The sequence below is a fragment of the Gigantopelta aegis genome, chromosome 6, assembly GCF_016097555.1.
Source record: "Gigantopelta aegis isolate Gae_Host chromosome 6, Gae_host_genome, whole genome shotgun sequence".
NCBI classification, from domain to species: Eukaryota; Metazoa; Mollusca; class Gastropoda; order Neomphalida; family Peltospiridae; genus Gigantopelta; species Gigantopelta aegis.
The window spans coordinates 73,384,327-73,410,004 of record NC_054704.1 but is presented as its reverse complement, the minus strand read 5'-3'; the positions used below and the strand labels follow the sequence as shown (position 1 = coordinate 73,410,004).

Sequence of the window (25,678 nt, the reverse complement as noted above, 5' to 3'; positions counted from 1 at the left end):
GTGCCTATATCCTAAAAAGGTTCAGACACCTAACTTTCGTCTTTCTTTTACTTTATTAACGTGCCTATATTCCAAAAAGGTTGAGGCACGTCCATCAATCTCATAGAACTCAAACTTTCTAAAAATAAGTTATTACTGAAAATATTTAAGGGGAGATAATCTTGCACGTGCACCGGAAACAATGCATTCGCAATTATGAAAAAGGAAAACAAATCATGTCGGCGTCAGGTTCAGATCATTATTCACCGATTTCTCAGCAGAATGATATAGATGAACAGTAAGGAATTGAAGTGATTTTTAATTATACGGGCCAGTATAATACGTCTACGTAAACGTGCATTTTATAAATGAACGTTGTGGATATCAATCTACTTGAACAGTAGGCCCCTAAAATTAAATAGCCTACGGCTAAACCCCAGGTTGGGGTCCAAGATTGGCAAGAATACCAAATCACAATTAAAAATTCCCAAACTGAAAGTCTGTTTAACCCCAAATAAAAGTCACATTATAACCATATGGGGAAGGTTTTGTTATATCCAGGGCCGTACCCTCCGGGGGGGCTGGGGGGGCAGCTGCCCCCCCCCTGAGAATCTTGTCCTTTTTTTTTTTTTATATATCTCTAGTAATAGCATAGAAATGTTTAATCTTTATAGTATGTTAAAAATTATTTATAAAATTTAGTGCCCCCCCCCCCCCCCATGGATTTTGGTCAGGGTATGGCCCTGATATCCAGGTTAGCCATAGGCCGTACATCATTTTAATGTTTCCAGGAACATGCCCCCAAAATTGGGTTTCCTTTTTTTTTTTTTTTAAATAAAAGATTTAACCCTCACGTCCAATAAAATTTTAACAGAGCTCCAAGTTAACAATGGAACCGAAGGCAATTGTCGTCATTGTGATATAAATTGCTGTAAGTTGGGAGCATCACCAACAACATTTTTGTGCTTTCGGTAGGCCTAAACTTTCTTAATGAAAAGTTTGTTTTGTTTAATGACACCACTAGAGCACATTGATTTATTAATCATCGGCTATTGGTAGTCAAACATTTGGTAATTTTGACATTTAATCTTCAGGGTTTTTGCCAGAGGGTAAAACAGGTATGGCACCTTACCCAAATTTTGTGTAGATATTATTTTTTTAAGTTAAACTTTTAGCAAAATTAATTAGTCTTATTACTGTATGATTTTCTTAACCCTAACTATAAACCTAACCCATTTTCTTTCTGGGGGACAGCAGGCACATGCAGCACACACATTGTAAATATACAGGGTTTGAACTTAACAGTCGCCCGATCACCCCTGGCGACTGAAAATGACGAGAGGCGACTGAAAACCCACAGTAAGGTTGTCCGCCTAGCGACCAATTATTATTAATTTTTTTAAAATCAATAATTAATAAATAAATAAAAGTACAGCTATGTAGCCTACTTTGCACCATGAAAAAGTGTAGGTCTGCTTTTACATGTATATAAACATATGCCCAATATAAGAATAGGTGTAAGGTAAGTTAAGTGGCAAGATGTCGACAAGATTCAGCCCTGGTTATGTGTACACGTCATAGATCGTATCCACTGAACATTATATTTTAGGGTTTTTAAAAATTATTATTATTTCATTGAGATGGGGTGGAGGGAGGAAGGGGTTGTGTCGGTTATACCAGTGCGCAACGTTTGGTGAATGCAAGCATCTTTGTTTGTTGGAAATACCACAAATGTATTGACAGTGACAATGGGGAGTCACAGTGGCATGTCTGTTATTTATTTAAAGAGTGGGTTGGTTGAGTGCAAGAAAATACTCAAAATAAATGTTTTCTTTTATAATCTGTTGCAGTATTGTTGTTGTTTTAGAAAATATTATTTGGGCAAGTGAAAATAGATCCGGGCAAGTGAAAGTGCTGTCACCACTTGCCCGGATGGCAACTAAAAAAAAAAGTTAAGCGCAGACACTGAATATATATGTACAATTCCATACAGGGTTCGAAACGGCCGGTGGCCAGGTCGCCAAATGCGACCAATGTCCTGTTTAGGCAGCTTAAATATTTAAAAATAATGGTGTTAGTTGCCCAAATAATATTTGTGTGATCTTCTTTAGAGCTATAACATATGAGCCACTATTAATATTTGTATTACATATATGAATTCCACATTAAAATCTTGCTCATATTTAATGGTTCACTTACCTTAATTTGTCAACATCCATTATTATTTTTTGGTGAGTTTCGATCCCTGCCATAGGGCCATACCCAAAAATTTCTTTCTGGCAAAAACCTTGGTCTTAGAGAGGAAACCTGCAACATTTTTTTTAGTAGCTAGTAGCAAGGGATCTTTTATATGCACCATCCCACAGACAGGATAGCACATACCACAGCCTTTGATATACCAGTCGTCGTGTACTGGCTGTAACGAGAAATAGCTCAATGGACTCATCGACGGGGATTGATCCCAAACTGCCTGTGCATCAAACGGATGCTTTACGACTGGGCTACGTCCCGCCCCTTCCTCAATGATTGCAAAATGTTTGCACCTTGTGTACATTATCTGTCAGTAATTTATATAACATTAATACATTTTAAATTTAAATTTAAATTTAAATAACTTTTCAGTCATGTTTATTTGCTGCCGTGGAAGACAAATAGTTTAATTGAAGCCCTGATCTACATATTAATAAATACAAACACCCTTCCCCCAAAAAAATTATTAAGGCCAGCCCATTGGGATGTAGGATATGTGTTACTAGAAATATATATTTTTTTATCTAAAGGCTGTTTTAAAGTTACAAATACTATAGCTAAATGCATACATGTATCACTATCAGATGTTTCTTCTCCCCCTCCTTTGCTAGTTTGCCCTAATTTAATCGGTTTGCCCCTGTATTACATGTACATGTACTGACTGTCCTAATGTCTTTTAAACCCACTGATTTTGAAGTGAAATTTAGTATTTTTCAATTTGACTTGATGTGCTGTCCAAGTTCATTTGTCCACTGAGCTTTAGATCTTACTAATTTTGGCACAACAGGTTTTTTATCTGTTCTGAGCACACTGTGGTCGTCTTATTACAGTACGGGCATCGTGGTTAGGCCATCGGTCAACAGGCTGGTAGGTACTGGGTTCGGATCCCAGTCGAGGCATGGGATTTTTAATCCAGATACCGACTCCAAACCCTGAGTGAATGCTCCGCAAGACTCAATGGGTAGGTGTAAACCACTTGCACTGACCAGTGATCCATAACTGGTTCAACAAAGGCCATGGTTTGTGCTATCCTGTCTGTGGGAAGTGCAAATAAAAGATCCCTTGCTGCTAATCGGAAAGAGTAGCCCATGAAGTGGCGACAGCGGGTTTCCTCTCAAAATCTGTGTGGTCCTTAACCATATGTCTGATGCCATATAACCGTAAATAAAATGTGTTGAGTGCGTCGTTAAATAACACATTTCTTTCTTATTGCAGTACTTAATGTTAATAATGGCTGGAGATCTTTGAACATTTATATTCAGAAATGCATTTAAGTTATTTTAATCTAATTACAGCTTAACATTCCATTAATTTTGATGTGAAATGTTTTTAGGTAACTAGCATGATGATGTTTGTACTTAATTTAGGCGTACTTATTTTGGGCACACCCTTTATCGCCTCAGCATTAGAGGCAATCTAAAGCCCTGACTAATCAGTATAGAACATTTTGGAATACATGAATTTTTGCATTATATGAATAACAGTTCAGGTGATCCATAAGTTGCCACATTTAATTTTAGAATGCTATGGTTCATTACATTTAATATGGCACACGTGGGACGTAGCCCAATGGTAAAGCGTTCACTTGATGCACGGTCGGTCTGGGATCGATCCCCGTCATTGGGCCCATTGGGCTATTTCTCAAAGGCTGTGGTATGTATTATCATGTCTGTGGGATGGTGCATATAAACGATCCCTTGCTGCTAATCAAAAAGAGTAGGCCATGAAGTGGCGACAGCGGGTTTCCTCTCTCAATATCTGTGTGGTCCATAACCATATGTCTGACGCCATATAACCATCAATAAAATGTGTTGAGTGCATCATTAAATTAAACATTTCCTTCCTTCCTTTAATATGGCACCTGCAGCTAGGATGATGCACCTTTAAGAGGTCAGTTTACTGTTATCTCAAATTATTTACAACCGGGTATAGTACCAAATGACCTTCAGTTTTCAATCGCCTGTTATAAAAGACTGCCTTTTTCATACTCCCCTATTGGTGAATAAATGCTAAAACCACATTTTACTGGATTAATCTAGTGTATTTTCCATATTATTGTGAGTATGAGGTGCCTTCACAAGTAAGTTTCCATTCTTTTCTACCTGTCATGAAGAATATTTATCAGCTTTAGTATTTCATCTGTTAAAAGGTACATCATTAAGTTGTGGGCAAGGTTTGAAATTATGTTTGTGGAATTGGAAGAAATATTTGTTTCTCAAATTTTATTCAGGAAGCAAATCTTAAAAATTGAAAAGCAACTGTCTCAGAATTTTTTCAACTTAGAACTTAAAGTGTGACTTTTGTTAATAGCATTGTGTAAGGCTTGTGACAAACACAAATAAAACCTTATAATTTATATTACCACTTTTGAAAATGAGGACTCCTATACACTCCTCACCCTGGATCCAAAATACCTTTAGCCAAAATATTTGCCAAATGGGATTTTTATTAGCCATATTGAAAATGTTTTAGCTAAAATTGTTTTGTGCAGTACTGTATAGAGTATTTATATATGAATATGAAAATGCATCTTTTTCAGCTAATTGAGTAATTATTTACAAACTGGAATAAATCTGAATAACAAAACTATATCCTGATAAAAATTAAAGACTGATTTTTCAGCGTTGGGTGGGTGGGGTGTAGTGATGTACACTATCTTTAGAGTTGGAAGCCAGTTCCCCCTGCAACCACTCACCCCCACTTCTAAGGCCTATGACATTAAATCAACAAGCGTACAGAAATATGGGGGTGGGTGGATGTTTATGGAGGGTGTTATTTTAACTTTTATTTCTTCTTCTTTTTTTTTCAAATAAAAATTTGAGAGCCAGTATTTTTTTTTTAATAGAGCTCATTATATCTTTAAAACAACAATCTTTATGTTGGTTTGAACTGTGTATGTTTTTTTTTTAAAAAGTAACCCATCAATTCCCCTCCCCAATAATTTTCTAATTTGTGCCATGTTGTTGCTGTAGTTGATTTCTGCATCGTATTAAATGCTTGTTGTTGATTTCAACTTTTAAAATATCTAGCCTAAGAATGCTGACTTCACATTATTACAACTATTCCATTTACCTCAGTTGATTTTGATTAAAAAGATAATGAATTGAAATTTACAGTCTTTTTAAAGTCCAGCTAACTTTTGGAATGTCACCTCACATTCTACAAATTTATATAATATTTTATCTAACAAATGTCATAATTATTGTAAACTACTTGTATTCAGTGTACGTTTAACCACAGTTTGTATAAATATTGCATGTTCATTTCCTGTGGTCATGATATGCATGAGTGTGAAATTAACAAAGATAAAAGAAATAAGTGAACGAAACAGCAATTAAGTATTCATTGATGCAAACAATGTTTTTTTTTTTTTTTTACTAATTTACATCAAGATTTACTGGAGTATAATCATATTGTTTAATGTCCACAATGATGTCTCTTGACACGTCAAGAAGTTCAACCAACAAACGTTTTTTTAAAGTTTGTGAACTATCTGATCAATTGGTTCCTGACGTGGATATTGGGTTTAATGTGAAGCGCACAAACCAGTCTAGCGGACAGTTTTTTATTTTTGTTTTGCTCTGTCTGGCTGACCTCGGCCAAGGATAGCCTACTTGTCTTTCGGCCCTGAACTAGCATGAGTATTGAAACTGACTTATTACTTTGATTCAAAGAGTTTACAAAGTTAAAATAACTAGCTACCAATGTTTCAGACTTTGCTTTCATACATGTTGCCATTATAATTAATAACTGTGATCATTAAAATAAGCAAACATTATTATGCTGTATTTTGGATGACACCGTTTCTCATTGCCAGTCGCGAAATCGCTATTATGCTAATTGAATATTGGGTATTATTGTATTTCAGGTGTCTCATACATAGATTATGTAACCGTTTGTTCATATCAGAAGATAGAAAATGGCTTTGTCAAAATTTTAGCCACTTGCAAATTTTATTAGCCTGTTTAAAAAAAAAAATTGCCAATGGCTAATTTGGCTTCCTACAGCACAAGCCCAGATGTATATAAAAGGCCGTTTATGTGTTAATTGTCCTGTCTGTGGGAAAATGTATATGGGTTTCCTCTGAAGACTGCAAGTAAACACTACCAAATGTGTGATCTCCAAGCCATGATTAAATTTAATTAATCAGTGTGCTCAAGTGGTGGTGTTAAACAAAACACACTTTTAACTTTTAACTTTGATAGCTGCTGCTAAGTTGGAACTATTCAAAATCACTTTACCACTGTCATGTAAGTAACTGTAAGGGGTCATATCATCTGGAAACCAATAGTGGTCAAACGTTCTGAAAAATAATGGGAGTAAAACTTCCCATCACGATTTCGGAGTCTGTAAGTAAGATGTTGTTGAACCGGTTACTCACTCCTGTTAGGCTGTTGCACTATTGGAGTGAAACTGTATCACAGGATTTAAATTACACATTGGAGCAGCTACATGTATATGTGAAATTGATAGTGAAGGCCTGGATCACATATCAACTGTTTTAGCATCATATTTCACTGACCGCATCTTTAACTGAATATTGGTCATATATATCTATGTCAAAAAGATTTTAACAAGGTGACACAGTGAAAATGTATAGTGTGGTAAGTCATTTTTAAACAGGATTCAGTGTTCTTAAGTGCATTTGGACATGTGGATAGGGTATGGAAGCTTCAAACAAATACATTGAATGTGGTCTAGCTCCTCCCTGTTTGTCTTTAGTCCACTCATTATTTCAGGTTCTTGTGCAGGAATATATGCAGGGGGGGGGGATATATATTGTGGTGAGCAAATTTTATAGTGAGGGAGGGGGGATGTCGTGTCATGTTCCCCCGAAAATATTTAAAAAAAAAGAAAAGAAAAGAAAATTAGCTTGAGCAGGAGGGTGGTTTGAACCCTGTATTTGCACCTGTTTTTGTAAAGTTAACAGCTATAAATGATAAAGATTAATGTATTTCTTGATTCTAAAGAAAAGTTTGAATAATTGCTATAATGTAAACTGAATTGTCATTAAATGAACATTCCTTTCCTTCTACATGTATGTGTGTGCAGTTAAGATCAATCCATCCAATGGATTAATCTAACTAAAGCCAATGTCACAGTCACATTATCTTTATTATTAGGTCTAGTCCCAGCCAGTAAACCACGACTGGTATATGAAAGTGTGGTATGTGCTATCCTGTCTATGGGATGATGCATATAAAAGATCCCTTGCCACTGATGGAAAAATGTAGTGGGTTTCCTCTCTAAGACTATATGTCAAATAACCAAATGTTTGACATCCAATAGCTGATGATTAATAAATCAATGTGCTCTAGTGGTGTCGTTAAACAAAACAAACAAAAATTAATATTAGGATCTGATATTAACCAATCACACACACATTACTAGTCATGAGCATGAAGTCATTTTAAATGTGTCAGCTGCTGACAGTACACTTTTGACTGGTTAGATGAAAGGTCATGTAGATATGGATAGCACAAGGAGCTACCTTTTGACCAACTAAGTCAAATCAACCAATTGGCTCCATTTTCAATTTCGATGAACTGTTCTAAATTATGTATAAAAATTACCTTCAAGAAATTACGCAACAGTTTCTGTTTGACTTTAATTCTATGGGATATTTGCAAATTCAATAGCACCAAAACCAACACTCACCCACTACTGACGCTGGTTGGGCTGCTTGTGCTTCATTGCACAACGTGGGTGACCCCCCTCTCACACCCACCCACCCCAAACCATTTCCTGTTCTGGATGGAGGAGCCGGCTTAGGTCGACACCTGTGCCTATAACAGCCATGTGCTACAACAGCTTGTTCTGAATGTGCATGTTAAGACCTATGACCTGACCTGACATGGAATACCACTGGCTAGCTAGACCTACTAACGGAAAACTGCATGAGCTGACTATAAGATTTAATTGAAAGATTTGATTGAAATGTATGGAATTTTTTTTTTATTATAAGTATAATTAGTAGTACCAAACTAAAACCTATTAGGTGATGGGAACAAGCATAGCTCATTTGATGAAAATATCAGACATGAATGAATGGACCGAGTGGTTCCTATATAATACTTTTGCATTTTAATGTGAACTAGATAATACTGGAACTGGCCTCTGTGGTGTAGTGGTTACGCCATTGGACTACAGGCTGGTAGGTAATGGGTTCGCAGCCCGGTACCGGCTCCAACCCAAAGCATGTTTTTCATTGAAAGTTAAGTTTCATGAAAGGTATTATGTGTATATATATTAGATCCATTTTTATATGCCTGTCTATGATGGGTCGTATTATGGTATGGCATTTTCCGTCCATCCGCTGTCCGTCTGTTAACCTTTTCTTGTCCGGACCATATCTTGCATACAGGTGTATACAGGACCACCAAACCTCACATGCAGGAACAATTTGGGATGATGGTATGTCACATACTATTACTAGGTCACTGTGATTACTTTTCACAGTATACTGCACATAATAGTAAATCCTTATCCGGACCATATCTTGCATACAGATGCATACAGGACCATCAAAACTCACATGTAAGAACAACTTGGGATGGCGGTGTGTCGCGTACTATTACTAGGTCACTGAGACCTACTTTTCACAGTCTACTACACATAACAGTAAATCCCTGTCCAGGGGTGTTTTGGCTACCAGTTTCTCAACTCGGGCTACCAGATGACTAAATCTGGTAGTTCACTGGGCTACTAGTTTTTTTTTGCATATCCAGTTACTCTGCAGTCAACAAATTTTAAACACTAAAAAAACAACCTAAAACAATGTTTAAATACAAATAAATTATTTAGCTATTTTCTCTCCTTTTTAAGAAGTTTATTAAAACTATGGGCTGCCAATTTTACTGAGGTCTACCAAATTTCATAACCTGGAAGTCCGGTGCGCTACCACTGAAAAAAGTACGGTCACGGCCTGCAGATGCATACAGGACCATCAAACCTCACATGTAGGAACAACTTTGGATGGCGGTGTGTTGCATACTAATACTATGACACTGTCACCTACTTTTCACTGTCAAAACTACTGCACATAACAGTAAATCCTTGTCCGAATCATATCTTGCATACTGATGCATACAGGACCATCAGACCTCATATGTAGGAACAACTTGAGATGGTGGTGTGTCACATACAATTACTAGGTCACTGTGATACAAATAAATCAAATAATTTGTTTGTATTCACATAATTAGAATTGAATCATACCCGTGACATATTCATTGATATCTATGGTTTCTTTCAAACTCTTGACGGCCGTATCATGTACCTCACCGGTACTCTTGTTACACAAAGCATTCGTATTCTTCTTAGAAAAAGCATCATCTAACTTCCATTTGACATCTACATTACTGGCTTACAGCTGCCTCATACCAATCGTAAATTTTCACCATTAATTTATGACGACAGTAAGCGATGTCGTGTCATGGAACAGGCTGGCGATTGTAGAAAAAAGTTATGGTCATGATGATAGGTATTTACAATGATAGTAGTGCTAAGTCAGGTAAGAACAATTTTAGATGCCATGTCACGTCTTGCTATGGGGAGAAGATTCCATGTACACAATAACGCATAGAATACATGATACCTCCAACTGACTTTAAAAAAAGAGAGAAATAGCAAGCATTCTGGATGTAACCTACTGCTGATACAATACATGTTCCCTATCGGAGCCAACAAATTTTCATATCTCTTAAGTTCAAGGGCCATAATATGATGTCATCGCTATTAGCACAAATGTTGTTTAATGTCACTCACTTTATTTTTTGTCATTTAGATGTCATAAAAAATTTATGCTCAAGTATACATGTCATGTTGGCTGTAAACAAACGACCCATTGACAGCAAAACATTAGTCCCCTACTGGTCCAACCGGAAAGGACTATAGGTTTCATCTCCGTCCGTGTGTCCCACAGATGTTTTTTGCAGAAGGCTTTGCGATATTGAGCTGAAATTTTATGGAGTTATGGCCTTTGAACTTAGGATATGTAAAAAAAAAAATTCTGGACTTTTTTTTCAGAAGACCTTTAGATATTGAGCTGAAATTTTGTGTCCGGGTATAGGTTTATCACTTACTGTTACAGATCAAGTTTGACTTTCATGGCAAATTATCTATTTGTAATGGAGTTATGGCCCTTAAACTTAGAAGATGTAAAAAATTGTTTTCCAGATTTTTGCAATGCCTAGAGATATCAAGATGAAATTTTGTATATAGCTTTATCATTTGTATATTAGCTTTACAAATCAAGTTGAAGTTTCGTGGTGATATACCCACTTTTCAGAGTTATGGCCCTTGAATTTAGGAGATAAGAAAAATTGTTGGGCCCGGTTGGAGACATGTATTGCCTTAGCAGTACTCTCAAAATGCTTGTTAACCGAGTTAATAATGGTAAATATCAAATGGGTTTGCACATTTGTCTGTAGATGGGATGTTTACTCAGTAATTGTCAATAAATGGGGAGGAACTAGGTCAGTCAGTAGAGTACTTGTCTGGTGTGCTTGCATCAGTGGACCCATTCTCTGATTTTTTTTCTCATCCCAATTGGTGCCTCTGCCCCTGTCTGGAAAAGTGCATATAAAAGATTCCATGCTGCTACTCTCGATTCACTAATATCAAAACCTATATTAGCTCGGCCATTTTCCTTTCGACCGACCGTTCAAAATTGCGCCAAATTTCCTCAAACAAAATTGCGCACCTTTTTCTCTTTGGCATTAATGACTCCATTCAAAATCCATAGCACCACCACCACCCCCACCCGCCTGCTACCGATTCGATCGGGCTGCTAGTGCTCTCTTGCACCTGCCAGTGCAGGCGGTCCCTCCTCTCCCCTCCCCCCACCTTTCCTGTCATGGACGGAGGAGCCGGCCTTGGTCGGCTCTTGTGCCCACGACAGGCGTGCCCTACAACAGCTTGTTCTGAATGTGCACGTAAAACCCTATGATTTGACCTGACCTGCTAATGGAAAAATCTAGCATTTCTTCTGAAGACTTAAAATCAAAAATGACTAAATGTTTGACATTCAGTAGCTGATTATTAATAAATTAATCTGCTGTAGAGGTGTCATTAAACAAAGCAAACTTTAACATTTAACTTTCATCAATAGATGGACATTGTTTAACTTGGTAATTTTAGAATACTGATAGTGTGTTTTGTTCACTTGTTAACTCTAGAATACATGGAATTTGGATGGGATTTGTTTGCTTGATGACTTTAGAATAGATGTAAATGGGATTGTTGTACGGTACTCTAAATGTAGAATATTTGAGTATTTAGATGGGTTTTGCTATGTCATACTATGATAACCAGTTCATTGGGCTTTTGGAGGGTTTCTTTCTTTGTCTCCATTAAGTAACTTTATTAATAAATAGAATCCATAACTTTAGATTCTTCTTGTACAAAAATCTTTCCACTTGGTAGAATATAAATCAGATTTTATTTGTGTAATGCCATATTATGATTAAATGGTAGGACATGTAAAAAACATGATTAATTTTTATTGACATTGGCACCATGCCAAAATCTTTTAATGGACATGAGAACATACATGTATAAACCAATTTTGCAATTAATGTAGTTGGGACCTTCTTACACTGGCCCAGAGATTAGATACACATGTACTTTAGGTGTTACCAAGTGCATGGGGTGCAACTTCTATTTATGTGAAAGGGCACATCAGTACATTTATTTGCAAGTACATGTGAACTAACATTCATTATCCAGTGTTCGAGATTTAAAAATTTGGGCAGTATCCCAGGTGGATACTAACATTTCAAAATCTGGTATCCCACCTGAGAATTTAGTATCGCACTTAAATAAAATTCATAAATAACATCGTAACAAACTTGGACGACACTTCTCAATTGCTGCAATTGCCATCGCGGAATTCATGAAATTCGCAATCAAACGGAATCGGCAAAAATATTTGCTGCATCTATTTTTTAGTAATACTGACATAAATTAATATTTAGCAGTAATCTATAAGTGTTTCTGACATTACTAATGATAAACCTACCTATATCAATTTCCTGTAGATGTGGAATCAATATCTCAAGTAAAATTTGAAGGGAGGAAACATCCAACAAAAACAATAGCGACTTAGCAGTTCTCAGTCTATTGCTTCGCCGCTATTGCTCCAGTGTAGTATTAGACTGGATACGAGTTACGGCATAGTATTAGACTGGGTACAAGCTCGAAAATACTGTTACTTAACTTCACCAGTAAATGACGACTTTCATTGTTTCAGCGAAAAATTAAAACGCAGGATTAAAAAACAAAACAACATTATATGGTATCCCGGTGGGATACTGGGTTATTGAAGTCTGTTATCCAAAATTAAATTCTGGGATATCGGAATATCGTTAATCTCGAACACTGTTATCTATATATCCCGATGTTCCTCATAAACACTGAGTGAACCAATTACATTTCCCTCACTGAGAAATAAATTCATAATATCCATATGGTAGCCAGGGACTGCACGAAGGTGATAATTTATCAGGATCTTGAGCGGTCAGTAATCTGCTCTTTGTTTGCCAATATAACTGCCAAGTTGTTGTTTTACATGGTGACATGTTAGTGGTTTAACGGTATGGGGTATGTTCTTCATATATCCAGGGTGATACATTCTTAAGACCTTAAGCTGACTGCAGACCTTTGTGACAATGTACAATTTAGTCACACATAAAAAAATTATACATGATTGCACCATGTGCACTAGCTTGTGACAAAATTTATGTTGCAAGCAAGTGAAATTACCCCAATAAAAAAAACTTCTTTTTTTTTTAATGTATATAACTACAACCAATTGCATGCTGTTATAAATGTGTGCACCTTCAGTGTGACAAAGTGCTGATTCAATAGTTTAAACAGCCAATGCTCTGTTAGATACGATCACCTGATACAAAAATCCTTCCTTTTTTTCTTTTTTTTCTTTTTTTTTTAAAATATTTATTCAAGTCCCTTATTTACATGACAGACAACTCATGTTGAGGACAAAACATGAGTCGCGGACAGCACCAGTACATGACATAATTATTAGATTTTAAATAGACTTTCATATTAATATACCGTATGTAAACTATACAAATCATGTAAACAAAACAAGACAATGATACCACTGTGGTTTATAAATGTAATAATAAAAAAACTGTTAATGTTTCTGTCAAGATAGGTTATAGAAGAGGGATTAAATACGGGAATCGAGATAATAAGTATAAATAAATAAATAAACCAACAATTATAATAATTGAAAAAAAGAAAGAAAAAAAAGAAGAAACAAAACAGAAAAGACTTAATACACACACACACACACACGCTCTCTTGCTCACTAACTCACATACACATGTATGTAAACGTAGTTACTGTTAAAAAAACCTTTATATTTCATATATATATATATATATATATATATATATATACATGGTAATTTAAAAAATATTAATTTCCTGTGCAGTCTGCAAAGTTCTGCGATCCTATTTTACTAACATTTCATGTTTTAACATATGAACTGTTGGTGGTGGGGGAAAGGAAGGTGTAACATACTTATAAGTAAATAAATAACTGAATACTTGAATTATCAAGTTATGTTTTCAAAGAGAGAATGGTACATAGACCACTTAGTAAAGAATTTATTGATACTGTTGTTACTGAAGTGTATATGTTTTTCTACAATGTACCTTTGTTTAATTTCACATTTAAAATGTGTAATGTCTAGCTGTATCTTTTGGACTTTACATCGATATATAAAATATTTTGCTGAAAGTAATAAGAGATCAAAGACGGTGTCTGTCCTAATGTGCTTCTTATGTCCAAATATAACAAGTTCAAGAAAAGAGTTTTAGGTTACTTAATATGATTGCAAGATGCCAATAACCAATTTAAAAATGTATTCCAGAATTCTTGAACTGGGTTGTTGGTGATTTGTCCAAAACAGAATGAGGTAATCTCTGTCATCTAAAGTTTGCTTAGTGACACCACTTGAGGACACTGACCTATTTAATATCTGCTATTGGATGTCAAATATTTGATGATTGATAATTAGTCTTGGGGAAAACATGCTACATTTTCCCATTAGCAGCAAGGGATCTTTTATACACTTTTTTATAGATAAGACAGTCCAAAGCATGGCTTTTGATATATACCAGTTGTGTGTCACTGGTTGTGACAGGAAAACACTGAATCAGATAAATGAATCTATAACTACAGTGCCTCAGGTGTGTAGACTATCAGTTAGGCCAGAAGCACCCTGCACCTGGGCCACAGACATCAAAATAAGCACAGTGTCTGGTAACCCATATACAGGTTACCACAAAATACAGGTCTGGTAACCTATGGGTTACTGTCTTATGACAGATTTATCAACTATACAATTCCCATTGTTATAAAGTCCCTTCACAGGCACCCTGATTCTTTGTTATTCATTAATATCACTGTTCTCATTGTACATGTTTCTTATATTTGAATAACACACAATAGATAAAAAATATAGGGATCTAGTTTTAGTTTAATAAGATTTTGTGGAGAACGAAAAAAAAGTTTGTTTTGTTTAACGACACCACTAGAGCACATTGATTTATTAATGATCGGCTATTGGATGTCAAACATACTCTGTATGGTCATTTTGACAGTCAGAGATGAAACCCGCTACATTTTTTTTCCCATTAGTAGCTAGGGATCTTTTATATGCACCATCCCACAGACAGGATAGCACATACCACAGCCTTTTAATATACCAGTCGTGGTGCACTGGCTAGAGCGAGAAATAACCCAATAGGCCCACCGATGGGGATCGATCCTAGACCGACCGTGCATCAAGTAACCATTTTCCCACTGGGCTACGTCCTGCCCTTTGTGGAAAATGAAGTACAATTCTCGACTTTCTTAAAAACGTGGTAACCTCCTGGTAACCCGAACGACCTTTCTCAATTTATTTCAGTAGCTTTTGTTTGTCAAATAAAATACATTGTTTCCTTTGTAATGCAATCGGGGAGATGTGACAGTGATATATTAATGTGAACAATAGAAAACTGTAAACCATAGGGAGGGGTAGAAGGTTATTATAAACCTAACATAAAATAATATGGTGGAGAGTTCAGCAGTTTAAAAAAAAATCTGTTCACACAAGTTCATTGTGTAAATTGTAGCAGAAAACCCCGTACAGTATGCACTTTCGTACAGTATGCACTTTCATAGATGCTTAATTTGTGGTCATCCTTCTGATCAACCTAAACTAATAGGGCAATCTTTCATATTTTTCCGGGTTTTAGAGGCCATTACTCATAAAATTAAGAAAACTTGTCTCTGGTACAATAATGTATCTTTTTAATCCACAAATTTTAGTATCCAGTAAAATGTAATGGGTTTTTCTGTTTGTTTTTTTAGCAAACCCATGGACATTTAAACCTATGATTATGAAGGATTTCACAGTAGTATATGGGGTAGTTTAAAAATGAGCTAAAGTTTGTTAAATATTATTTTCATAACATCTTAATTAAGACTATCAGGTCTGCACTTACCATCATCTTTCAATAAATATTAATTATTATTCTCTTGGAGAATGCTGAAAAACCTATTTTGTTTCATAGATAAAGAAAGGTAAATATAGGAATGAAAGTTTCTGATGATCAACATCGATCTAAAAGACTGCCTACATATAACAGTCAATTCTGGTGCATATATAATTAGAACGGGAACATTTTGGTGGAGAATTTATTTTATTTTTCAGTATCTCTGTGTATCTTCTTTTTTTCAAGGATTGTGCTAGCTGTAACCTAACCAGATCCTTTCTATAGTCTCTTTAGATCTATGGACATGGGTCATGCTATATGTGTAACTGAACTTCTAGTCCTGACCATCTTATGGTATTACTATCAACTATCAACTATCAAGCTTGGAAAAACATTAATTGTATAAAGTGTAAATAGGTTAATGGCATATACAGGTGTTTTTTCTTTCTTTCTTTTTTTAAAAATTTATTAATTGTCTGAAATATTGTGTGATACACTTTAAACTATCCAATGTCTTATATATTTACTTGGCAAAATTAAATGTAAAAGGCTAATAAAGTACACCATGTATCATTGTACTGTTATTTTGATACAGATTCACAGCTAATTATTATATGCTTATTGTTTTCTAGCAGTAGGTTAGTTAAATGTTTTGTTACCTTTGCTAAATAGAAACAGAAAGAGAGGGAGAGGGAGGGAGGGGAGGGGAAGGGAGAGAGGGGAGATCTGGAGGAAGGGAGACAGATAGAGGGAGACAAGAGAGAAAGATGTGCCCAGTAACCTATTTTTACCTGCACAGATATTAAGAGAGGAAAATTGCTGCCGCCACACAATCTTTCTAATTAGCAGCAAGGGATCTTTTATATGCAGCATCCCATAGACAGGATAGTACATACCATGGCCTTTGTTACACCAGTTGTGGAGCACTGGCTGGAATGAGAAATAGCCCAATGGGCCACCCACCAACCACACATATCAGGTGAATGTTTTACCACTGGGCTATGTCCCACCCCTTGGCACAGGAAAAACCATGAAACCTATAGACTCGGTTGCACATACATACACATTGTAATTAATGCGTACCTGAATAGAATGTTTACGTTGGGAAACGGATTATTATGAAACACTTGTCTATAATACTGACTCTACAGTCAAGTTCTTTTGTACAGTTGGCAATACAAATACAGTATTTTAGAAATAACATTCCTTGAATAAAGACCATTTCCAATGTAAACCAATATAACCCTACCCCAGTCCCATTCCCTAAGTATTTTCATTTCATAAAGTGCAGTCTGCAAAACCAACGAGCATTCTGAGAGTAGGTCCACAAACATTTTTCATTTCAATTTTATCTTTGTGCATCTATCCAGTTAAGGTTCAAGCACGCTGTCCTGGGCACATACCTCAGCTATCTGGGTCATCTGTCCAGGACAGTGGGTTAGTTGTTTGTGGTTGGTGGTTATTGAGAAAGAAGAGGGTGTAGTGGTCTTAAACCTGCCCACTGAGTCGTTAAAACTCAATATGGGTGGGAGCCAGTATCGGGCTACGAACCCAGTACCTACCAGCCTTCTGTCTGATGGCTTAACCACGACACCTCTGATGGGTAAATTCCCATGGAAGTCAAATATGACCTGTAATTCTACATGATATACACAGAAGTTCAACTCGATATCTTGAGGCATTTCCAAACAAAGAAAAATGTCCAGGAAACTCTATGTGGGACAGACAGAGAAAAAATCAACAGTCCCCACTAGCTGGACCTGTAGGGGACTAATAACAGATTGGCACATTTTAAAGCATGAAAAGATATTTTTGTAATACGGTATTTAGAAGATACTTATCATCTATAATGCATGTGCTAATTAATATACCTATAGGCTAATTAATATACCTACCAGAAGGTATAATGATTCTGGGTGGGATGTAGCCCAGTGGTAGTAAAGTCTGACACCATATAACCGTAATTAAAATGTGTTGAGTGCATCATTAAATAAAATATTCCTTTATGTGCCTTATCAGTACATGCATATTGGCACCGGCCTCGGTGGCATCGTGGTTAGGCCATCGGTCTACAGGCTGGTAGGTACTGGGTTTGGATCCCAGTCGAGGCATGGGATTTTTAATCCAGATACCGACTCCAAACCCTGAGTGAGTGCTCCGCAAGGCTCAATGGGTAGGTGTAAACCACTTGCACCGACCAGTGATCCATAACTGGTTCAACAAAGGCCATGCTTTGTGCTATCCTGCCTGTGGGAAGCGCAAATAAAAGATCCCTTGCTGTTAATCGGAAAGAGTAGCCCATGAAGTGGCGACAGCGGGTTTCCTTTCAAAATCTGTGTGGTCCTTAACCATATGTCTGACGCTATATAACCGTAAATAAAATGTGTTGAGTGTGTCGTTAAATAAAGCATTTCTTTCTTTCTTTGCATATATTGGCATCAGCTTTAGTAAGAAAAAGGTGAGAGAGAAAAAAATCATTTCTGTCAATCCGAGGCTGTCATCACATTAAGATTTTAAACTATTTTGTTTTGTATTAGTTTGGCATTTTGTCCACTGGCATTTTGTCAAGATTTGTATTATCTATGGTTGAATAATTGGCTTCCATATTGCTGTAACAGCAGTTAATGTGTTGAAGGTGTTGCCATTACTGATACATAATACGGTGTTCCTTAACCCATTTTCATCCCATACGCTTCTTGTTTCAAATGACTGGCATGTCAAATTGCTTGTGATGCTGAAGCTTAGACAAAGATGGTGATATCTTTTCTTTAACTCCTTTCATTTTTTTTTTTTTTTCTGTGTTGTTTTTGGGGTTTTTTTTTTTACTTGTTGAAATTTATGTGTCACTGTTGGAGAAATACGATACGGCTACTTGTTAAATGCATGCTTTGAATTATCTTTTGTGAAACGTGCTTCCTTTTGAAGAAGTCCAGTCAAGTAATGTTTTCAAGAAAAAATATGTAAGTGTTTGACAATATTTTTTTTTATTTTGCCTAATTTACCCAGTATTTAAATTAATATGATAAGCATTAGAATAAGAGAAATATGATTAGTAGTATAATATGTTTAATATAATATTTATGTTATTATAGTAACAAACAGACATATATATGCTTGTTATTTACGTGGGGTTATTTTTTTTTTTTTTTTTTTTTGTAAATTTCCATTTGGTTTAATTTCTTCAGGGTGCAATTTTTAACTGTAGGTTAATCTATCCTCAACAGAGTATAATTTTTATTATTAACTCATTAAAATGTTAATGTTATGTTGAGTTCGAAGTAAAAGTAGAAACGGGGGACAATATTTCGAAAGCTGAGGTAACCGGAAGTCGGTTCACGTGGTTTTTACCTAGGTAACCAATTGTTCGGTTACGTGAATTATATTTGCGTAACCTGTGAATTACCTGATCGAATACCTCAAAGTTGCGTTGAAATTATATTTTAAATACATAATTTTTAGCTCAAACATAAAGTTAAAACAAAATACAAAAGAAAATGTTTTATAAAACAGTTTCTCTAATGCTTGCAAATCGAAAGAAGTGACTTGTAGATGTTTTTTTTGTTTTTTGTATGATCGTAGCGTTGTAGATTTATTATTGTTATTATTATTATTCACCACTTGCCATCGGGATCACAAAAAGTATTTTTTAGTTGCCTGAATCTAAAAACCACTGTCCTCGGGCATTGGGCCACCTTATTCTAGAACCTCTATGCAGCTTGCTGAAGTTAACACTATTAGCCCAGTACTAAAACAAAATAGATACATTTTGGAAGAAAAATGTCCATTCCCTGGTTCCTCTGAAGTACAATGTATAATGCAAAACACTCAGTCACTCACTGGTGCATGATTAGACTCATAATATTTTTATATAAATAACAAATAACAGCTACCATTTGTCACTGATATGTAAAATTTAGTATACAGCAGATTTTTAAAACCCCCACCAAAAACCCAAATAACAAATGTCCAGTTCCTCTGAACTATAAAACAGGCTACTCATTGGTGCATGATTAGATTAATAAAAATAAATCTTATAATAACATAAAAAGAAAGACCACAATTTGACACTGATATTTTGCTGTGGCGATGCTATATTCACTTTATCGCTGGTACTTCTGTACTACAGTGACATTCCAAATGTTTGTTATTTAAAGCTCATTATGCGATGTTAGTATTTTTCAGCTTTTGTGACATTTTTGCATTTTTGTTTACGTTAAAACCGTTTTTAACCTTTGTAAAATTATAGGCAATCCAATATTATGTCTACATATATTCCTTTAGAGATAGAATAGCAACAGATAATTTAGGCGCCTTAGTGGTCCATGCACATTTCTTTAAAACGTTTGGCTATCACTCCATACTGAGCCTTCGGTCGCAAGTTACAACAGTTGCAATATACCGTTGTCTACTGGTTTGCTGCGCATCAAGTACTAAATATCAGTGTAAAACATTTGCCGGAATACTAGTAGTATGTCTGCATGAATAAATTTCCTGTAATCGTGAAGTTTGCGAGTTTTAATTTCTGAACGTTTACAGGTCACGACGTAACCGATTTGCGGTTCGCGTAAATTTAATTTTGCGTGAAATATTGTGCCCTGTAGAAAGTACATGTAAACAGAAAAATCTTGTCGCATATATCTAACAAACAAAAACTGTGATGCACAAAATACACTTAATCTGTCAATTTCCCTCTAAACATTTCGAATTAAAATTACCATTAGTTGTTGGGAACTTGTGGGTTTTTTGGTTTTATTGTTTTTCTTTTTGCCAATAATTGAAATTATTTAATTCAAATTTTTTAATGGGTCATGTTAATGTGTAATCTTTACTTTTCAGAACAATAATTAATAAATAATTTTGGCCATTTATTATGCAAAAATATATACAGACACAAGCACGCACGCACACACACACACACACACACACATATACATGTGTACACACACACACACACACACATTTGGTCTAACAAAATTAGATTTCTGACTTTCAGTAATTTATTTTAATGAGATCTGGTAGAATGATACTATGTTGATCAAGTTGAAGGTCATTTGAAGTGCACACCTGATCACCTTTCCACTTAGTTTTGGCACACTTGTTGAGTTGACATTCTGCAGCCTTTTATAAATAACCATAGATAAATCTGCTGTTTTTATTTCATTGGGAACTTGGGTTAAAGTATAAGTTTCTTCAATTGCGAAATTTTCTTGAATTCTTTACCAGATTATTTTGAAATAATTGGTGTCACACAACCTACTGCACAGCCCCAGGTCCCTGATTGTAATCTGTATAGAACACAGTGAATGTTTCATTCAGTTGAACTTTGCTTGAACTTTTTTTTCCTTTGTTATAGTTTTTGTGTCGTTTTGACAAATTAAAGGATTTTGTTTTTAACAACACCACTAGAGCACACTGATTTATCATTAATCATCGGTTATTAGGATGTCAAAACCTTAATAATTCTGACATTATAGTCTTGGACAAAATCCACTTCATTTTTTTTTATTAGCAGCAAGGTATTTTTATATGCACATACCATGGCCTTTGATATGCCAGTCATTGGGCACTGGTTGGGATGGGAGGGGCGGGACGTAGCCCAATGGTAAAGCGCTTGCTTGATGCGTGGTCGGTCTAGGATTGATCCCAGTCGGTGGGTACATTGAGCTATTTCTCGTTCCCTTGCTGCTAATTGAAAAGGAGTAGCCCATGTTGTGGCGACAGCGGATTTCCTCTCTCAATATCAGTGTGGTCCTTAACCATATGTCTGATGCCATATAACTGTAACTAAAATGTGTTGAGTGCGTCGTTAAATAAAAACATTCTTAACTTATTTGAAACTATGGTCTTAATCTGAATCATGTATCATGATGCAATGTTAGTAGACCGTTAAAGTATCAAATTGTAGAATGGAACATATCAAACTGTTATTTACCACCTTGATCTATGTTTCATGCCTCACTGTTTGTCAAGGTTTAAAGTTTCAAGTTACACTTTACAGCATTAAACATCAACTAATTACGGTATCTACCTTGACCTATATATTCCATGGTTTAATATTTGTGATATATTAGTTTTGGGGCCAGGATGCATAGACAGTTATGTCATACAACACCCACCTGAATTAAGATGGCTTGTACATGTTGGTTCAGTTGCCCTTGATTGAGTCTGATTTGCCCCCCCCCCCCCCAATCCCCACCACACCCCATCCCAGCAGGTGCCATTTGCTTTGGTACATCAAATGCTATGGTATATGGTATGATCCTATATATGATAAAAAAAAAAATTATATGTTTAATTACACCACTAGAGCACATTGATATATTAATCATCGGTTATTGGATGTCATACATTTGGTAATTTTGACATATACCTATACATTGTAGTCGTAGAGAGGAAACCCACTACATTTTTACATTAGTAACAAGGGATCTTTTATGTTCTATCCCACAGACAGGATAGCACATATACCACGGCATTTGATATGATAAAAAAAAGAAAAAAGAAAGAAGTGTTTTATTTAATGACGCACTCAACACATTTTATTTACGGTTATATGGCGTCAGACATATGGTTAAGGACCACACAGATGTTTTTAGAGGAAACCCGCTGTCGCCACATAGGCTATTCTTTTACGACAGGCAGCCTGGGATCTTTTATTTGCGCTTCCCACAGGCAGGATAGCACAAACCATGGCCTTTGTTGGACCAGTTATGGATCACTGGTCGGTGCAAGTGGTTTACACCTACCCAATGAGCCTTGCGGAGCACTCACTCAGGGTTTGGAGTGCCTCGACTGGGATCCGAACCCAGTACCTACCAGCCTGTAGACCGATGGCCTAACCACTACGCCACCGAGGCCGGTACTTGATATGATAAAGTGCATAAGATCAATTGCTGCATTTTGGTAGCAGATTTTCTTTTGTGACCAATCATGTTGAAATAATGAACCAGACTATTTTCTTATTTTATCTAGTGTTGATGTATACATGTGTATGATATTCTTCTTTTGTTCTAGATGTTCTGGTTTTTTAAAACTAAGAAACAAACATACTTTTTTATTATTTTGGGTTCAACATTTAACCTGACACTTATAATAAATATTTAATATATATTAATTAACCGTTAATATTTTAATTACTTATTTTGTTATAATATTAAGCAATATTATTTACTGTATCATTTATAATTTGACCCCTCCTCCCTCAAAAAATACATGCTGGTCTTTTAAGGACCTGAAATGGATCCCTATTGATGCTGAACTCTCTACATAAATAAAGCATATGTCAGTTTTGTTACTTGAACTTTGTCCTTGTCAACAAGTTTTGCAATTAGCCCATTGTTAGATTGAGTTTCCACCTCTTTATGATGGCCAAATTCATTGAATTGATTCCATCTGACCTTTTTGTCCCCTTGGGCACAATAGTCCATGTAGAGTTTGCTGAACATAGGCAGACAGATCACTGGTCACACATTCAAGGACATTACAGGGAGCAACATCTGGCCTGCATTCTGTGTGGGATGTGATATTATATGGACTAATTTGACATCTTTTATTTTGCTGTCACAATTATAATATAAGAGAAGAAAAACAATCTTGGACCATGCGACTCATTAATGACTCCCTTGAAGGGTCAGTACATACATGTATTTTTTTTTTTTATCCAGTTTTAATATTCTTCACTGTTAATATTTTTTATGCATTGGACTTCTTCATATAATATATTACCATTGATGTATTTTGTATGATGGAGTGTCATTAAAAATGTATTCAGTATATATGTGTTTCACCAATATGATTTTTTTTTTTGTGTGTATTAATACACTTTCTGTTTTGAAACACTTAAATGTGTCAAACTTTGATACATTAAAAGTTAGCTTGTTCTGTCAAATTAATTTATAAAATATATTTGTGTAATTTCTTTTTTTTGTAAATATGTATTAGTATAATTGTGGGGGCAGTATTTAGCTCAGTCGTTTGAGTGCTCACTTGAGGTGCTGGCATCACAGGATCGAACCTCCTTGATGGATCCATTCAACTGATTGGTTTTTTTCTTGTTCCAACCAGTGCCCCACAACTGGTGAAAGGCCATGGTTTGTGCTTTCCTGTCTATGGGAAAGTGCCTATAAAAGATCCCTTGCTGCATTAAGAAAATTATATCAGGTTTCCTCTGACTACAAGTCAGAAATACCAAAAGTTTTATATCCAATAGCCGACGATTAATTAATCAATGTGCTCTATTTGTGTCGTTAAGCAAAACAAACTTTATAACTTTGTAACCTAGTACTGCATGGATCCCACACCCACACATTAAACAAAACAAACTTGTTTAGTATAACTATAGATTATTACATACTGGTTTATTAACAGAATTTTCAAGCATATGTTTCATAAGAGCGGTAGTATAATAATTGTTTCCCTTTTTTTGTCGCTTTATAAAATATTAAAAAAAAAAAAAATTGTTTTTGTTTAATAATTCTACTAGAGCACATTGATTATTAATCATCAGCTATTGGATGTCAAACATATGGTCATTTTGACACAGTCATAGAGAGGAAACCCGCTACATTTTTTCCATTAGTAGCAAGTGATACCAGCACATACCACAGCCTTTAATATACCAGTTGTGATGCACTGGCTGTGATGAGAAATAGCCCAATGGGCCAACTGATGGGGATCGATCCCAGACCGATCGCACATCAAGCGAGCGCTTTACCACTGGGCTACATCCCGCCCCTTATAAAGTAAAAAGACGAGATAATACATGTACAGGTACAGGTACTAATGTAAGTATTACTTTTGTAGCAGCATTGGCAGCATCAAATATGTTTAGCTCAACACTAATGTTTTGTGTTTAGCTTCATTTCTCACAAGCTATAAGTCCTACATCAGTGAAATGATGTTTATAGTTGCAACTATGGATGTTCACACTGCATGGTGAAACAAATTAATTGAAATTTTCATTGAATTAAAAAAAAAAAAAATTCCTAAATTATGTTTTTTTTAAAACATGCATTGAAATGAATAAGATAGAATAAGATTATGGTAGGCAAGAAATTTAATTCTGCAGAATTCTGGTGGGGGTGGGTGGGGGTCAGAATTATATTTAAAATGTTCTAATACATGTATATGTATATTATACAAATTATTGTATGTGTATGAACTTGAATAAGCACTATAGGTTATGAAATAATGAACATTATATTATTAATACTTTGAATATGCTTCTTCTTTTTTGTTTTTGTTTGGGAGGGTGGTATTGGAGGCACATTGTTTTGGAGGATGGAATTAAGGGCCATATTGGATATTCAATATCAAAAATGGGTGCCTTAAACATCGAACTATGCTTGGATATATAGAGACTTCAATTCTGTAAAGCAAGAAAATGTGATATATATATAAAAATAGAAGGAAGGAAATGTTTCATTTAACGATGCACTCAACATATTTTATTTACGGTTATATGGTTAAGGACCACACAGATATTGACAAAGGAAACCTGCTGTTGCCCCTTCATAAGCTACTCTTTTTGATTAGCAGCAAGGGATCTTTTATATGCATCATTACACAGACAGGATAACACATACCATGGCCTTTGATATACCAGTCATGGTGCACTGGCTAAATTGAGAAGTAGCCCAATAGGCCCACCAACGGGGATTGATCCCAGACCGACCGTGCATTAAGTGAGCACTGTACCACTGGGCTACATCCACATATTGGAGTGTGAAAGCTCTATAGTACACCTGATTAGACTATAACTGTTGCACAGTTGGTTTGAACCATGGGAATAATCATTTATACACATGTATTCTTTCTACATTTAGTGTACTGCCAGTGATTTTAGAATTTTATAAAAAAAATCCACTAGCCATGGAATCGTTGATTTAAAAAGTTTACTATCCATTATTAAAAATTCACTAGCTGTACGTTAAATA

At 35.6% G+C, this 25,678-nt stretch overlaps 1 protein-coding gene across 3 annotated transcripts in view; it reads left to right on the top strand.

Moving 5' to 3' along the window:
- Nucleotides 1-209: 209 nt before the first annotated feature.
- The window catches only part of LOC121373869 (sodium bicarbonate transporter-like protein 11), a 63,241-nt gene continuing 37,772 nt past the window's right edge, over nt 210-25,678 (top strand). Inside the window, exon 1 of one of the 3 annotated variants that reach the window (XM_041500648.1) lies at nt 210-277. In XM_041500648.1, coding sequence (XP_041356582.1) covers nt 216-277 — 62 coding nt within the window. In that variant the 5' untranslated portion in view covers nt 210-215. Of the gene's footprint in view, nt 278-6,815; nt 6,834-18,266; nt 18,704-25,678 lie in introns of those variants that run through there. The other 2 variants (XM_041500651.1, XM_041500649.1) reach the window with 2 other exon arrangements.